We start from the raw sequence: 18,122 nt of genomic DNA on the forward strand, positions 1-18,122 counted from the left end.
ATGCCCAAGGTCTTTGCACAAGTTATTATGAATAAGTCCTCAGCAACCAGCTTGGCCCTAATAGGACTGAAACCACATCAGACACAGCTATACATCTACAGCTCTCAAAATGCACCTTTACCTGCAAGCCCTTGCACTTGATATGACCAAAAAGTGGTCTTTCAGTGGCCAGTTTATTAGGTACACCACCCCGTTCATGAAAATGGTTTGCTCCTACAGACCGTGAGTCATGTGGCATAAAGCAGGCATCGAGGCATTCAGTTACTGTTCGATTAAATGTTAGGATGGGCAAAACAAGTGACGTAAGCGGCTTTGAACGTGGTATGATCATCGGTACCAGGCGTGCCAGTTCTAGTATCTCAGAAACAGCCGGCCTCCTGGGCTTTTCAACGCACAACGCTGTCTAGGGTTTACCAAGAATGGTGTGACAAACAAAACATATCCAGCCAGCGGTAGTTTTGTGGGCAAAAATGGCTTGTTGATGAGAGGTCGAAGGAGAATGTCAAGAATCGTGCAAGCTAACATGGCGGGCCACAAATAACGGCTCAGTACAAGAAGAAGTGGCTCAAGTGGCGACTCGGTCACCAACACTGGACAATTTGAGGAGTGTAAAAACATTGCAGATGCAAAGTTTGGTAACAGAATAACTGCGCAAACAGCACAAACCGTCATTCTGTTACCAAACTTTGCATCTGCACTGTTCATCAACTAAATATGTTTTTGTAGAATCTTCTGTGGAAATTAAGTTGTCAATGTGCGTATATGGTTTGTTTAACTTTGCAATCATTGGTTTTTGTTTGACATGCATTTTAAAGTGAAACATCTGAGTCTGTGTCACTCTGTTACCATGGAACTGCCCCTATTCTAACATGTTTTTATTTCATTTGGAGTACAGTAGGATACACCTATTATGTGGTCATTGTGCAAAGGTTCAGAGCTAGATCGTGACCTGCATGTTAAGTTCTGTCCCTTAGAGTAAGAACTTATGATCCATGAAGAAAAACATTGTCTGTTTTGACTGCTATGAAATGGGACCATTGAAAGTAAAGGCCACTGAAACTGTAACACCAACATTTGTGAACATTTACAGTTCTCTGTCAAACAGCCCGTATTGTAACGATGCTTCGTGGGCGACTGTTGTCATTGTGTTCAGAGGGTCCCTGGTTTGATCCCAGGTTGGTGCAAGGAGAGGGACAGAAGTAATACTGTTAAGTTTTGGCTCCCGAGTGGCACAGAGGTCTAAGGAACTGCATCTCAGTGCTAAAGGCGTCACTACAGACACCCTGGTTCGAATCCAGGCTGTATCACAACCGGCCGTGATTGGGAGGCCCATAGGGCGGTGCACAATTGGCTCAGTGTCGTCCGGGTTTGGCTGGTGTAGGCATCATTGTAAATAAGAATTTGTTCTAAACACACTTGCCTAGTTAAGTAAAGGTACAAAAAAAATACACCTGGATGGACTCAACCATTTACCTTCACAGCACGATGACTATGGCCGGGACAATAGCACTATCACAACACTCGTTAGTATCGTGGCAAGGAAAAAAAACACAAAGAAGATCTAACTTCTTTAGGAAAACAGCCCGAATGGTGGAAACAAACTTACGTTGTCATCCAGAGTCACATTTATTTATGTCCCAAGCTAAAGTACACAATATTTTTTTCGTAGAACAGGTTTTTTAAAGGACCAACGAGTTTGGTCTGCTTGGTGTTTTCATTTTTGCCATGGGAAAAATATTCGGGTACTGGCATTGTCCCAGCGCTAAAGATCACCAGTTGGCCTAGTAGGTAGATTATATGTTCTGCTGGAGACCCTATTTGCTCTCATAGCTACAAATTAGCTCATTCGGAGAAACGTCTTCTGACATTTTTGTGGGGGGAAAAAGCCTTTGCTGAACAAGCTGTGTTTTTGTTTCGAGGGCCTTAATCTTTTAGGGAATCCCATGACTTCGATTTATCCCTAATGCCTGTGGTGGTGGAAGCTCAGTGTGGGTTGCTGGAGATTGAAGAATGCAGATCAGGTGAAGGCCGGCCGTTGACATAAAGTCCTGCTGCTTCTCTGATGCTGCTGCCCGGAGGGGCCCCTCTTTTTATGAGTATCGTGTCATGTCCCATGGTCGTTCTCTTGACTTAACCACTCTCAATTATGAGGTCTTTTCTTTGGAGCCATTTTTTTTTTTTTTGAGATTCAGTCATCTGTGGGGGAAAAAAGGTGTTCAGTTAGCCTATCTTTTTTTGATTGGACATAACTGAGCCTTATTCTTCAAGCGGCTTCCTTTTATTTTATGCTCAGTTTTTGAAGGATGGATTTTTTTTTTACTGATATCCAACCATGGTGATGTTCTGTACAAAGAGTTTTTGTGCATCAATGGTACGCTGGCTTGAGCTTTAGTTGATTAAACTGTGACTCTCTTGTGTATGCAAGGCTTTTGTAATGGAAACGCACAGTGAAGTCAAAACGTGAACTCTGGTTTCAAATGGAACTCTCGTCTGCATCTGTGGTCAGTTATTCCCGGACGTGAATCATTCCATAAAATTTATTTTTTGGGGGTAAATGTTTAACCAGATACTTTAAGTTATCTCAAACTGACCCACCATATTCTAAAATTACAGTTTATTTTTTAACTTGAGGATGTACAGCAGGGTTCCCCAATAGCCAGGACACATTCACCCACCCCCAAGTTTTCAGAGCAAAAAAAAGTTTGGGGTCACTTAAAAATGTCCTTGTTTTTTAAAGAGTTCCTCTGTCCAGGGCCTGTGTTCTTTTGCCCATCTTAATCTTTTATTTTTATTGTCCAGTCTGAGATATGGCTTTTTCTTTGCAACAAGGCCAGCATCCTGGAGTTGCCTCTTCACTGTTGACGTTGAGACTGGTGCTTTGTGTGTACTATTTAATGAAGCTGCCATTTGAGGACTTGTGAGGCATCTTTCTCAAACTAAAACACTCTAATGTACTTGTCCTCTTGCTCAGTGGTACACCGGGGCCTCACACTCCTCTTACTATTCTGGTTCGTGCCAGTTTGCATTGTTCTGTGAAGGGAGTAGTACACAGCGTTGTACAAGACCTTCAGTTTCTTGGCAATTTCTCACATGGGATAGTGGGATTAATTTCTCAGAACAAGAATAGACTGATGAGTTTCATAAAAAAATATTTGTTTATGGCCATTTTGAGCCTGTAATCAAACCCACAAATACTGATGCTCCAGATACTCAGCTAGTCTAAAGAAGGCCAGTTTTAGTGCTTCTTTAATCAGAACAACAGGTTTCAGCTGTGCTAACATATTTGCAAAAGGGTTTTCTAATGATCAGTTAGCCTTTTTTTAAATTATAAACTTGGATTAGCTAATATGACATGCCATTGGAACACAGGAGTGATGGTTGCTGATAATGGGCCTCTGACACCTATATACAGTAAGGCAAAAAAGTATTTAGTCAGCCACCAATTGTGCAAATTCTCCCATTTAAAAAGATGAGGCCTGTAATTTTCATCATAGGTACACTTCAACTATGACAGATAAAATGTGAAAAAAAAATCCAGAAAATCACATATTTGCAAATTATGGTGGAAAATAAGTATTTGGTCAATAACAAAAGTTTATCTCAATACTTTGTTATATACCCTTTGTTGGCAATGACAGAGGTCAACCATTTTCTGTAAGTCTTCACAAGGTTTTCACACACTGTTGCTGGTATTTTGGCCCATTCCTCCATGCAGATCTCCTCTAGAGCAGTGATGTTTTGGGGCTGTTGCCGGGCAACACGGACTTTCAACTCTCTCCAAAGATGTTCTATGGGGTTGAGATCTGGAGACTGGCTAGGCCACTCCAGGACCTTGAAATGCTTCTTACGAAGCCACTCCTTCGTTGCCCGGGCGGTGTGTTTGGGATCATTGTCATGCTGAAAGACCCAGCCACGTTTCATCTTCAATGCCCTTGCTGATGGAAGGAGGTTTTCACTCAAAATCTCACGATACATGGCCCCATTCATTCTTTCCTTTACACGGATCAGTCGTACTGGTCCCTTTGCAGAACAACAGCCCCAAGTATGATGTTTCCACCCCCATGCTTCACAGTAGGTATGGTGTTCTTTGGATGCAACTCAGTATTCTTTGTCCTCCAAACACGACGAGTTGAGTTTTTACCAAAAAGTTATATTTTGGTTTGATCTGACCATATGACATTCTCCCAATCTTCTTCTGGATCATCCAAATGCTCTCTAGCAAACTTCAGACGGGCCTGGACATGTACTGGCTTAAGCAGGGGGACACGTCTGGCACTGCAGGATTTGAGTCCCTGGCGGCGTAGTGTGTTACTGATGGTAGGCTTTGTTACTTTGGTCCCAGCTCTCTGCAGGTCATTCACTAGGTCCCCCCGTGTGGTTCTGGGATTTTTGCTCACCGTTCTTGTGATCATTTTGATCCCACGGGGTGAGATCTTGCGTGGAGCCCCAGATCGAGGGAGATTATCAGTGGTCTTGTATGTCTTCCATTTCCCAGTAATTGCTCCCACAGTTGATTTCTTCAAACCAAGCTGCTTACCTATTGCAGATTCAGTCTTCCCAGCCTGGTGCAGGTCTACAATTTTGTTTCTGGTGTCCTTTGACAGCTCTTTGGTCTTGGCCATAGTGGAGTTTGGAGTGTGACTGTTTGAGGTTGTGGACAGGTGTCTTTTATACTGATAACAAGTTCAAACAGGTGCCATTAATACAGGTAATGAGTGGAGGACAGAGGAGCCTCTTAAAGAAGAAGTTACAGGTCTGTGAGAGCCAGAAATCTTGCTTGTTTGTAGGTGACCAAATACGTATACCATAATTTGCAAATAAATTCATTAAAAATCCTACAATGTGATTTTTCTGGAATTTTTTTTCTCATTTTGTTTGTCATAGTTGAAATGTACCTATGATGAAAATTACAGGCCTCCTCTTTTTAATTGGGAGAACTTGCACAATTGGTGGCTGACTAAATACTTTTTTGCCCCACTGTAGATATTGTATTTCTGATCAATTTGCTGTTATTTTAATGGACAAAAAAAAAAAAAAAAGCTTTTCTTTCAAAAACAAGGACACTTCTAAGTGACTCCAAACTTTTGAACGGTAGTGTAATATACATACATACATACATACATACATACATACATACATACAGTACCGGTCAAAAGTTTGGAGACACCTACTCATTCCAGGGGATTTCTTTATTTTTACTATTTTCTACTTTGTAGAATAATCAAAACTATGAAATAACACATGGAATCATGTAGTAACCAACAAAGTGTTAAAATCTAAATATATTTGAGATTCTTCGAAGTAGCCACCCTTTGCCTTGATGACAGCTTTGCACACTCTTGGCATTCTCTCAACCAGCTTCATGAGGCATACGACTGTAAAATCATGAGGAAATCAGCTCAAATTGATTCTAATTTAGTAAGTCTGTTCCCAAGTATTCCCATGCATAAATACAGTATATGCGATCGTATCCCAATGTAATCAAGGTTTGAAATTATTCTGTTTTGGTCAAATACTATATCTCTTTGGGATTCTTGTGGTCAATGTGTCAAGTACAAATGATTTATAACTACCAACCATCCGCTCAAGGAAAAATAAGCCCACGGCTGAGTGTTATTGGGGACCCCTGATGAACAGTAATGACTTTGCTATATGACATTGTGTATTCTGGTTGGCTGCTACTGTATGTTTTTATCCTGTGTGAATTAGGCCAGTTCATTGGTAACAGTTTCATAAATTGATATGCATCAATTTGGATTGTGTAACAAGATGAGACTCTTGAAGGTGTTAATACAATTGTAAAGGCATTGAAACGGACACATTAGGCTTTCAAACTGCCTGACAGTCCCCCATTGTTTTGGGCAGACCATTTAAAATGTTCTCTCTCCTGCTCGATATCCCTGACTCTCCAGCTCTGCCTCTATATCTCTTCTATTTCTCCTCTCTTTTTTCCTGACTATCTCACCGTCTGCGTCTCTCTCCCTGACAGAGGCGGTTACGTCATCTCAGAAGCATTGCAGCCCGCAACATTGTCAACAAGAATGGCTCTCCACTACTGGACACATATTTTACACTTCATCTCTGCTTAGAGGACCGGATATCCAGAGGTCAGTACTACTGTACAGTACTACTGTACAGTACTACTATACTGCACTACTATACAGCACGCTGTCTCTGTAAGACAGTGTACTAGGCTACTGCACTAATACACCTTTCATACTACTGAGCCCAGTCCACAGTACAAATAGACTTAACATGTCTTTGGGCCTGAATCCAAACTAGTTCTGTGCACATAACTAAAGTTTTTTAGCAACTCTTCCATTGACATGATTGCATGATTTACCCAAAAGCCACGTTACCATGCGGACATCTCACGTTAGACTTCGGCCCTTGGTGCCAGAGCCCCCTTTAGGTCTAAATGTTCAGCGTTAAGGTGGACTGCATTACTCTCATAAGTGGGAGAAATGTCAGAGTCCCATTACGCTGTGTGGTTAAATGCACAAGGGTTTGGTTTGTTAGGGGACGCTGATGCTACAGTAAATGTGGTCTTTCACTTTTTATTTTAAGGACAAATCATTTCATTATAAGTCAATGACCAACAATGACCCAGATCAAGGCTAAACCTCACGGCTTACTGTTGTCAGGTAATCCTAAAAACGTTTGCTGTGCAAACCCTTTAATAGGACTCCTCCCATCATTGTTGTCCTGAAAGGAGTTGCATCCTCACAAGTGTTGTTTGAGCTTTTGTGTGTTTATTCATTCTCTGCTTGAGAAAGCTTTCAAGTAAATCTAACCTGGCTTTTCTCCTTCCCTTGCAGACTTTTACAAGAGTGAGGTCATCCGAGATTCATTGGTGAGTGTCGTTGTTTGAAAAAAGAACAAACACGTGTTGGCCAGGGCCTCCTGGCCTCACAAAAATTGACCGTAGCACCAGCTATGGAATGTCATAATCAATTATGTCGTATGCTTTGTCTGCTCACATCTGTGGAGGCACACTACCGGTTATAGGCCTAGTTATATTCCGAAGCCTCATGAATTGAAACAAGTCCTAGGCCTACCCAGTGCTTGTAAATTGGGAGGTGCCATAACAAAAAGTGACCTGGGGTGCTCTGAGGTACTGGAATGGACAAAAAAATAGAAGTCACCTTCATAATTAAGCAGGGCATGCATATCATCACATTTATCTAGTGGCATAGAGTATTAGAGTAGAGGCGCTTACAGAAGTAGCATTTTTTTTGTACTTGGGTCTTTTTATAAACACATTTCATGCAATTCTATGTCATTTTATGACTGGAGGCTTCAGCATAATCTTTTTTAATAACACACAAATGATTGAAATGACAGGCTACTTTGACATTGCCGAACTGAGAATCTGAGATCAATAAAAAAAACGATCAGTAAATTATAGTCCTAGAAAAGCTTTCCACTTTCACTGACTCACCCAATGATGCGCAGCTCACTAGCCAGCAATGGCCGATACTCTTGTGCCAAAGCCTGTCTCTCTTGTTTTACTTTGTAAAACAATGTTCACTCAATAGGCCTATTTAGACAGAGTAATAATTACTGCGCCCATTTCAAAGCTTCCTTGTCTAGCAAAGGTTGTTCAACCTTTGGTAAATGTAAAATTTTGCAGTTTTTTTTTATCTGGGAAATGTATTTTGAATGCAAACCAGTCAGGGTTCAGGCCTGGGCACAGCACTATTACAGCAACCACTTTAGTTAACAATGTTCTTGTCAATGCTTTAGACACTAAAATGAAATGTTTTGTTTGTGGACCTGTCAAAAGCTTTTGACACGGTTGATCATGCTATTTTATTGAAGGCCTGATCTCGAACGCCTGTTCATGGTATCTTAGTGACAGAACTCAGGCTATCATTAAGTCCAATTTCTTGAAGTACATAAAGGTGTACCACGGGTCGATTTTGGGACTTCTCTTCACTATTTATATAAATATCATTGGTCAATCTGTTAAAAATGGTCAACTTCCACTATATGCGGATGATGCTATTGCCCCGACTGTTGATCTGGCTGTGTCAAAACTACAGTCAGATTTTTATAACTTTGCAGGAATTTATTTGTTGTTCCAATGACTTTATTTATTTCTTTTTTACGTAGAGGTACCGGATCCGGCCAAGTAGGTTCCTGAATGAAACAGTTCAAAACGGAGAGGTGCCGGGTTCTGTTCCGACGGTGTCCGGCTCGATTTTAAGCGCTGGGCCTACCCCTGTCCTAGCTTCTGCGCGCTCACAACGTGTGTGTGTGTGGTGCATGCGGAAGTGTATACAGTGGTCACTTTCTCCAGTGCTGCTGTGTGGAAAGAGGGCATACTTCCTCCACTGCCGAATTGTGGAGGAGTAGTGCCTGACAGTCAACACATGGACTCAGGCCAGCTGCCTTGGTGTTTGTTTCTAACAGAATCAAGTCAAGTAGCCTATCTTTCACTTTCTCTCCGTCAAAACATCAACTGTTGATGTTACTTAAAGTAACCTGACAGAAAGGGAGGTTTTGATTGATCCGCTTTGAACAGACAAGTGTCCATAATACTTGTTTGTTTGGTTGGATGTATTGATGTTGCAAAAATCAGCCACACCAGGATTGTGGAGCTCTCTTCCTGTCTCCTCAGCTTCACAGAGGGCACAGCACATGGGGTTTACTGTTCGGTCTCTCATTGACAGCTGTAATAGGATGCGTGTGTGTAACAAGACCAAGACAACAGGAAACAGTCAATGTCACTGCACTAATAGCATGCACTAATCTCTTTCTTTGTGTTGTCCCCCAGTCATATAAACAAACAGGAAGGTGGGAAGCAGCCTTGTAGCAACACACTGTATGAGAGAAGGTGAAACAAATAGGCTTACATCAACATCAATGAAATATGACCACAAGCTTCCATTGTTCTCTTTCTCCCTGTAAACGTGTTCATAGCAGGGCTGTCATTGTGTTCTGAAAGATGTCATTCAGTAAAATCAGATACTACTGATGGTGTTCTCAACTATAGTGCTATTAACGCAACTTCAGTTGGTAGTTTCCATATTTTTGGTTTCCTCATTAGCGGGGAAACGATTGTCCTCACCGACTGTTAGATTTGGTCATACACCCTATGTGCAACAACAGCTGCTACTCGCTCCCATCTCTGCATGGAGTCTATTCAGTCTATGATGAATGCAGCCAAGTATAGCAGACCATTACTAACCGGCTAAATGCAGAGTCATGAGCTGGCCTAAGCTATTTTCCAAGCCTACCTTTCCTTTACTCTCTCTAGTCTATAATGCACTGCAGATGAAGCTCATGATCATGTCTGGCAGAGATCAGAAATCTGCTTTTGTGTTTAAAAACATCAGCATTCCTCTTTGTGACCTTTGCTTTCTAGTGTTCTGGTCTGTTTCCCCTTTGTGGTCTCTCGTCTGTCAAAGGAGGCTGCTCCTTTCCGCCTGCTCTTCCTGTTATTATGTAGAGGAACATTGCGCACGGTACACTACCCACCCCCCCCCCCCCCATCTCTAGGCCTTTCCCCCATTTATTTCTGTCGTTTTCCTCCCCCTCCCCACTTCTGGCTTTGTCAATCCTCCATTTTACAAACAGTTTAAGATGATCAGTTATATATCGTTCTGCAGGAAGGCAGATGGGTAGGCTCTTTGAATGGTGGGAATGGGCTTCTTTGTACAGTAGTGTATGACACAGGATAGATCGACAAATGTCAGGGAGTCCAGGGACCTTGTCTTCCCAGCAGGCAAAATGTGACGTCATAATAACATTGCAACCAGTTTTGCCTGCTGGGTTTGAGTAGCTCAGAAATCAGTCTGAAACCTAGTTACCTATAGTGTTTTGTTGGACAAGCCAAGCCTTTGTGACGACAAATCGCCTCGGGATATTGAAGTTGGATTTGTAAATATTTGGTCAGACTTTTGTAAGTGGGACAACAGTTACATTACAGTTAAATTAACATCCTGGTTCCGCACCATTTTGTGTGCTCGAGTCACTTTCACACACCCTACTGACACACATGATTTGTCATTTGAATCGTTCAAACGTGCCTCTCAACCTGTCACAAAATCGGGAACAAATGAAACACTTGGTTGTTTTAAGACGCAATATTAGTTGAACTTATCAAAACTTTGCAACCCAGTGGGATCATTCATTCAGCTGTCTCATCAATTCTCTTGTCCTGTTTTTTACAGAATCCAACATGGCGGAGCCTGGATTTTGGCATGCTGCCGGACCTCCTGGACACGTCTGTGTCCTGCTTTGTGGTGAAGATCTGGGGTGGCCGAGAGGAACAGTTCATACTTCTCATAGAGTGGAAGGTCAACCTGGACGGGCTTAGATACACAGGGCAACAGGTCAGTGGAAACAACATACGCTCATATAATGTAGGCTGCTTTGGGATGTATTCTGACCAGCATACATGCATGCTTTCCTCTGATCAGAATACAGTACAGTCTGCAGTCATATAGACAATAACAGCCTCTCTTGTTTTAATACAGACTAAATACCACTGCTTTGTTCCTTCACAGATCCGCTCCAGGAATCCAAATGAGATCATATTTGGATTGAATGATGGCTACTATGCAGCTGACTTTGATCATAAGGTACTACTGACTTTGTTCCAGAAATTCTGTCCCTAACAGACTATAGACATTCTGTTGTATAATGAGTTTTTCCATATTTGGTTTGTTGTTGTAATGTGCATATTTCAGGACCACTCTGAGAGGAAGAAGAACAGTTTACTCCAGGTGGACCAGAGTTCAGTGAGGAACTCCTACAGTGTCTTCTCTCTGCTGAGGTGAGACGGACTGCACCCGCCAAACATTCCCACACATAAGACACTGGACAGTTAGTATCTTCCAAATGACAATATGTCCCGTTAGCCTCTTGGCTAGTACTTTCTTTGGCTGCCCTTCTCATTACCAGGAGCACCTTCCTTTAGCTGCCAGAGAAGATTTGGAAATGCTAAATATACTTGTGGGGAACATTCTCTACTACTGTATACGTCACATACTTTTTTGTCACTGTATACATTCCCCACGTTGTCCATAAGATGGCGCCAGGAAACTGCCTCAAATGCCTTTGTAATCATGGAGGCAGTTTTTTTTTCTCCCAAGTCACTGAGAGCTGCCAAAAATCCAGTCTGTAGTGTGTTTTCTTGGACATAACAGGAAATGCATATGGAAGGCTTTAATCAAGTTAGTCAAATAAAGGCACTCTCATCGTTGGCAATGTCTAACAATGTAACAGATGGAGAATTCCATTTGAATTATCAGGATGGGTGAAAACTCGCTTTGGTGATGAAATTTCACTTTTTATTATTGTTCATGTTAATTATTATTAATGTTCTGAATTGTATAGTGGGGTCTTTCTCTAACATATCATTAACATTATATCACAAAATGTGGATTTGTAACCAATAATAAGCAACGAAAATGCTTGTGTCACGCTCATTGCTCTGTAGATTTTTTTGTTGTTGTGAGAAATCGAAAAGTAACAGGAATTTCGCGTTAATAAGAAAAGCGTATATGAAAATACTACATGTTGTCTCAAAATCGATATGTATCCTACCACCTATATTGTTCAATGTCATCCGGATTCGAGAGTAATGATGATGAGTTCAACGGTGAGCCTGTCAGTTAGCCACAGTTCTTGCACAGCAGCCAGTCTAGCTGACGCAATATTATTATTTATCTGATTACTGATCACTTTTTTCCCCTCTGGCCTCCATTGAATTATTCACCCTTATTTTGGCCATTTTACCAGGGTAGAAACTCCATTAGCTTTTGAACAGATTATGATAGAGACATTACGTTTGGACCATAGGTTTTATTAGATGATTATCTACACAATTATATATTATTTTACCCAATGGACCAAAGATGCTGTACGTTTTTGGGTGGACACCCTTACATATTAGTGATTAATGGTCTTTCATAGCTCTTTATTCCACAAGAGGGCAGCAAATGATCATTTTCTAAAACCATTGGCAATTCAGCAGGGAGGCATGTTTCCAAGTGCGGTTTGCTCCATGTTGACAAACCACAGCTCTGTTGTCCTATATTTGAATGTGGCGTAATGTTAACACTACCTACAGGGTTTGCGCAGAGCTTGCCTTGGGGAACACCACAGTTAATTAGAAGTTGGCTCAAGCTACATTTTATGACCCTTTTAGACTGCAATGTACAGGGGGGCACAATGTTTTGAACTGTTAATTAATCACAATTTTGTATAGTTAGGCAGCATTCATCATAAGTATCTTCCTCAAGTCTTTACTCTTTCTGTTGAATTCAATAATAAAATATAAACATTCCTAGTGTTATGCATCACTCCTCACCCCAGCTTGAGGTGAGCTGTACAGTTTTGGGGTGGAGATTCCTCCAGCCCTAAGGGCTTCCTCTGGCTGATGCCTGTTCTGTGTCTTCGCCTTACTTTTGAAGAGAAAATGTCCTCCAAGTTGCGTGAGTGATCTATTTCCTATGGGCTCTGCTCAGTGCTGTCGAGTCCTGCTCTCTCCATCTCTCTATCCCGGTGGGGTTCTGAGGAATTTAAAGCAGCTCCATTGACTCCCTCCCTCTCCTTCCTGGGCCTGAGGCTGAGGATCCTCTGCTGGCCTGGGGCCGGGCTTATAGAGGCTGATGTGATGGGGCTCATTGACTCCAACATGACCAAGGTCAGGGGTTCCCAAACATTTTTTGTCCTGCGACCCCATTTTGATATCAAAACGTTTTTGTGACCCCACCATGTAAGAAATATGATGTAATCCATGGTCATTGTTTCCTTTTTTAATTAGGGCTATGACAGCCTGTTCCAAATGAGCCGGACAGTACTTTTGACAGTATTTCAAGCCAAGGGAAGTATGGTTTGAAGTGGCTGAAATGCATCAGAAAGGTATTGGGAAGTTCAGAAGATCATCAGGCAATAATTTGTATGATCTTTTGTGTAAAAAAAGAACATTGTTATTTTTCCCCAGTCGGATTTAATGCCTGATCTTGTCTACACTTCTAATGAGGCTTGAGAGTCTTATCTTTCTTTGATGAGGTCATAATATTTTGTAGCTTAAACAGACTCCTCCATTTTGCCTCAGTGTAAGTGCTGCTCACTGCCTGGCTATCACAGGAATTGCTGTGATTTCCTCTACAAGAACACTTGATTGACGATGTAAATTTGCCACTGTCGACTAGACCCTGGTTTGACGGCACCCATAAGCCTCCTATACCACGTCGTGTTTTTGTGTGGGAACACGACATGTTTGGATGGGCAGGCAGACTGAGGAGGGGGGAGCCAGGAAGAACAGCCAAAATATTCACAAGGACCTGTGGGGCATAAGGAGGGAAGAACCAGGTAGAACGGCCAAGATGCTCCTGGAACCGCTGATACAGGGCAGGGATTGTTCTGCCATTGAAAACCTTAGGCGGGCTACCTAAGCGTTTCTTCGGGACACCTATCTCCAAACAGTGTTTAAAAAAATAAATAAAATGTTTTATTTATTTATTCATAATGGAAAAACATTTTCAGTGTAAACTTAAGTAACAAAATACAGAAAGTATGTAGAAAAGATAATGACATATTATTAGAAAATGTATCTTTGAGAACTAACAATCACCCAAATAAAAGCTAGCTAAGACAGTCAGTGAGAATTGAAAATTCCCCTAATAATGCATTTAGCAGTACGGATTTTACTATTATGTTTGTGTAAAATAACACAACATTAGCCATGGCAAAATGCATAGAATTGCAGTTAATTATCTATAAAACTGCAACATGTTCTCTCAGCTCCATGGCAGAGTATGTAGAATTGCAGGAAATGTGCTTTAAAACTGCAACATGTTTTCTCACCAGCATGGCAAAATAATAATCTATCACTCCCCCTGCCTTCTGTGGTACTATTTAGTTAACTTAACAATCAATGTCTCTGAAACTTTCTCATGAGCCATTTGGCTCCTACATCTTCACTCTGCCAGCTTCCCTTCCCTCCTTCACTCTCCCCTCGCTCTTACTCTGTGGTTATATTAGGGGTAACTTCTACTTACTCTCCCTCTTGGTGTAGACTACACAGGGGTATAGGGCCTTGGGGTATAGGGTGATCTGATTGGATCAGAAGTAGGTTTGGATGGTGTTCAGATGACTGAGTAGCGTTGGGATGTTGACAGACTGTGGAAGCGAAATGAGGAGATGAGAGGGGCTATATGTATCCAGCAGTCTGTTTGGAGCTCTGTCTGTCAGCAGACTATCAGGTTGCCTTCAGTTTATCATGGTTTGACGCCTATTTTTCTTTTTTGTCCTGGTAATGTGTTTTTCAACATTAGGCACAAGTGCCCTGGGTGGAAATTTAGGCCCTACATATCTTTCATTGAACAGATGAGCCACAGAATTCAAGGCTCTTAACACAGATTTATGTCAGAGGAATATTTTTCTACTCTATCAATGCCACATGTTGTTCTTTCCCTGTATTCTCAGATTATTTCTCTCACTGGCCTCCCTATACAGTGCCTTCAGAAAGTATTCACACCCGTTGACTTTTTCCACATTTTGTTGTTGCAACCTGCATTTTAAATATATTAAATGCCTGCACACAATACTCCATAATGTCAAAGTAGAATTATATTTCAATGTTTACAAATTAATACAAAAATGAAAAGCTGAAATGTCTTGAGTCAATAAGTATTCAACCTCTTTGTTATGACAAACCTAAGTAAGTTCAGGAGTAAAAATGTGCTTAAGAAGTCGCATAATAAGATGCATGCACTAACTCTGTGCGCAATAATATTGTTGAACATGAGTTTTGAATGACTACTTCATCTCTGTACCCCACAAATACAATTATCTGTAAGGTCCCTCGTCAAGCAGTGAATTTCAAACACACATTCAACCACAAAGACCACTTATTGGTAGATGGATAAAAAAAATAAAAAAGACATTGAATATTTTAGCAAGTTATTAATTACACTTTGGATGGTGTATAAACACACAGTCACTAGAAAAGGTCAGGCGTCCTTCCTAACTGAGTTGCTGTAAAGGAAGGAAACCGCACAGGGATTTCATTGTGTGGCCAATGGTGACTTTTAAACAGTTTAATGGCTGTGATAGAAGAAAACAGAGGATGGATCACCATTTTAGTTACAGTACTCCATAATACTAACCTAAATGAGTGAAAAGAAGGAAGCCTGTACAGAATACAAATATTCCTAAACATGCATCTTGTTGCAACAAGGCACTAAAGTAATACTGCAAAGAAATTCACTTTTTGTCCTGAATACAAAGTGTTATGTTTGGGGCAAATCTAATACGACACATTGCTGAATAACACTCTCCATATTTTCAATCATAGTGGTGGCTGCATCATGTTATGGATATGCCTGTAATCGTTAAGGACTGGGGAGTTTTTCAGGATAAAAAAATTAATGGAATGGAGCTAAGCACAGGCAAAATCATAGAGGACAACTTGTTTGTCTGCTTTCCACCAGACACTGGGAGATGAATTCACCTTTCAGGAGGACAATAACCTAAAACACAAGGCCAAATCTACACTGGAGTTGTTTACCAAGAAGACAGTGAATGTTCCTTAGTGGCTGAGTTTTAGTTTGGACTTAAATCTACTTGAAAATCTATGGCATGACTGAACATAGTTGTCTAGCAATGATCAACAACCAATCTGACGGCCTGAATATTTTTTTTAATGAATAATGGGCGAATGGTGCACAATCCAGGTGCGGAGACTTACCCAGAAAGACACCTTTGTAAAGTGTTGACTTAGGGGTGTGAATACTTACGTAAATGAGAGATTTAATTTTCAACAAATTTGCAAAACAATTCTCCAAACATGTTTTCACTTTGATATTATGGAGTATTGTGTGTTGATAGGTGAGGGGGGAAAAATAATTGAATCCATTTTGAATTCAGGCTTTAAGTCAAGGGGAATGAATATGATCTGAAGGCACTGTATGTGTGTATTCAGTGTGTGAAAACAGAGGCAGTGTTCAATTGTGAAGTCTTAAGTGGGTCTGCCCTGACGCAGTGTCTAACGGAGGCGATAAGCCTTTCCTCTAGTTAATGTCTGGCCTTAGAGCAGTCCTGTGGGTCGTCTGCCGGTTGGGTGCCCCTCTCCAACCTTCAGCTCTCAGCCACAGGATATTATTCTGGGCCGGATTAAAGGGACCCGTTTAAACAGATGGCCCGCTCCGTCTCCAAGCCCAGAGAGCTGACCCCCAGGGTCCCAACACCATCAGTCAGACCACAAACTGGCTACTAAGCCCCAAATCACTTTGCAGAATATGGATGTGGCTATGCTGTTTTTCTTTCACACCTCAGGAGTGTACTTAAAGGGATATTTTGGCAACGAGACCCTTTATCTACTTCCCCAGAGTCAGATGAACTTGTGGATACCATTTTTATGTCTGCGTGCAGTTTTAAGGAAGTTGCTAACTAGCTCCAATTGCTAACTAGTGTTAGCGCAATGACTGGAAGTTTATGGGTATCTGCTAGCATGTTGTTGCGCTAATGCTAGTTAGCCTTGGCTCGCAAACTTTTAACTTCCTTCATGTTGGACACAGAAACATACCAATGTTATTTACTAGTTCATCTGACTGATAAAGGGCCTCATTGCCAAAATCCCGAAATATCCCTTCAAAGAGATGTTCCGGAAGATAGAAAAATACCTTCTTTTTTTTTTTAAACCTCCTGTTTTGGGCTCAACGTGCCATTTGTGTGGCTCATACATGCATAATTAACAATCTACAATCCTCTCTCAGTGGAAAAAGCCACAGAATCCTTACATTCTTCAAAAACAAATTAAAAAAATAACAACCCCTTTTTTTGCTGGTAGTTACTGTCTTGTCTCATTGCTACAACTCTCGCACGGACTCGGGAGAGACGAAGGTCGAGAGCCATACGTCCTCAGAAACACAACCCAACCAAGCCGCACTGTTTCTTAACACATCGCACATCCAACCCGGAAGCCAGACGCTCCAATGTGTCGGAGGAAACACCATACACCTGGCTACCTGGTCAGCGTGCACTGCGCCCGGCCCGCCACAGGACCGGGAGCCCAGAGACTCAGAGATTCTGGGTTCAAACCCAGAGTCTCTGGTGGCACAGCTAGCACTGCGATGCAGTGCCTTAGACCACTGCGCAACCCGGGAGGCCACTGAATCCTTACATTCTAACCTGCCATCATTTAGTACATGCAATCTACGTGCCCATTCCAGTCATGTAGTGAACGTGCGCTCTGAGTCAATGTTTCAAATGACTGCATGGCTAACCATTAGATATTATAATTATTTTCATGTTAACAGTGATAATACATAGAATAAATCGATCAAATCCATGCATCAGAAGTTAGAGAACATTAAAGTTAGATCTGTTAGACCTCGATAGTAGTTTCTTTTCATTAATGCTTTTCTCTGCAAACCACAAAATGTTGTTCTCAAAAGATAGCATTGTACCCACACAAATATATTAGAAGATCATTGTCAACCTGATCAGAAACACTATGGTCACAACCTGTATCTCCTAAATGGTGTATCTTGTTTGTTTGATTTTTGGAATTAATTGTGCAATAGGCTTTAAGGTTTTTCACAAGGCATGCGTCCATCTATCCCATTTGCGAATCGTGAAACGACACACAACTTTGATGTGCTTGAGAAATGTATACTGCAAACTTTCATCCACTTTTTATAGAGGAAAATATATACCTTTGTATCAACAATCCATCCAAATCAAATAATTCCACGCATCCACTATTTGTCTTTAGACTTTGACACGTATTCCATGAAGTTAGGTAATCCAATGCTGGGATCACTGCAGCTGTTGATTGCCAGCGATCATCATTTATCACATTGGCATGTGATATAATCAACACACTTTCTAGGAGTAGGACATTTGATGGAAACATATAAGTATACATTTTCCGTTGTATAAAATTACATTATCACATTTGCTTGCTCATTTGAAATACTATTCTGATGAGGCCACGTGCTATAACGGGAACTATCCTGCAACAATCGGACTTGATGGAAAATGTTGATTGGCAGGTGGAATGATGTTTAATGAGGTTGCAAGGTTGAGGAGGGATCAGGTCAGCACAGTATTGCCCAATGAGTTTCCGAGGTGAGCCCAACATGCATACCACATGAACA

The 18,122-nt window shown here is 41.3% G+C and overlaps 1 protein-coding gene across 2 annotated transcripts in view; it reads left to right on the plus strand.

Annotated features, from left to right (window-relative positions):
* Window positions 1-18,122, plus strand: part of LOC110533664 (UV radiation resistance-associated gene protein) — a 140,363-nt gene that overhangs the window by 1,293 nt on the left and 120,948 nt on the right. For both annotated transcript variants that reach the window (XM_021618096.2, XM_021618097.2), the window contains exons 2-6: window positions 5,990-6,107; window positions 6,819-6,853; window positions 10,179-10,340; window positions 10,515-10,589; window positions 10,698-10,783. In XM_021618096.2, coding sequence (XP_021473771.2) covers window positions 5,990-6,107; window positions 6,819-6,853; window positions 10,179-10,340; window positions 10,515-10,589; window positions 10,698-10,783 — 476 coding nt within the window. The remainder of the gene's footprint in view (window positions 1-5,989; window positions 6,108-6,818; window positions 6,854-10,178; window positions 10,341-10,514; window positions 10,590-10,697; window positions 10,784-18,122) is intronic.

The sequence above is a fragment of the Oncorhynchus mykiss genome, chromosome 10, assembly GCF_013265735.2.
Source record: "Oncorhynchus mykiss isolate Arlee chromosome 10, USDA_OmykA_1.1, whole genome shotgun sequence".
Classification (NCBI taxonomy): domain Eukaryota; kingdom Metazoa; phylum Chordata; class Actinopteri; order Salmoniformes; family Salmonidae; genus Oncorhynchus; species Oncorhynchus mykiss.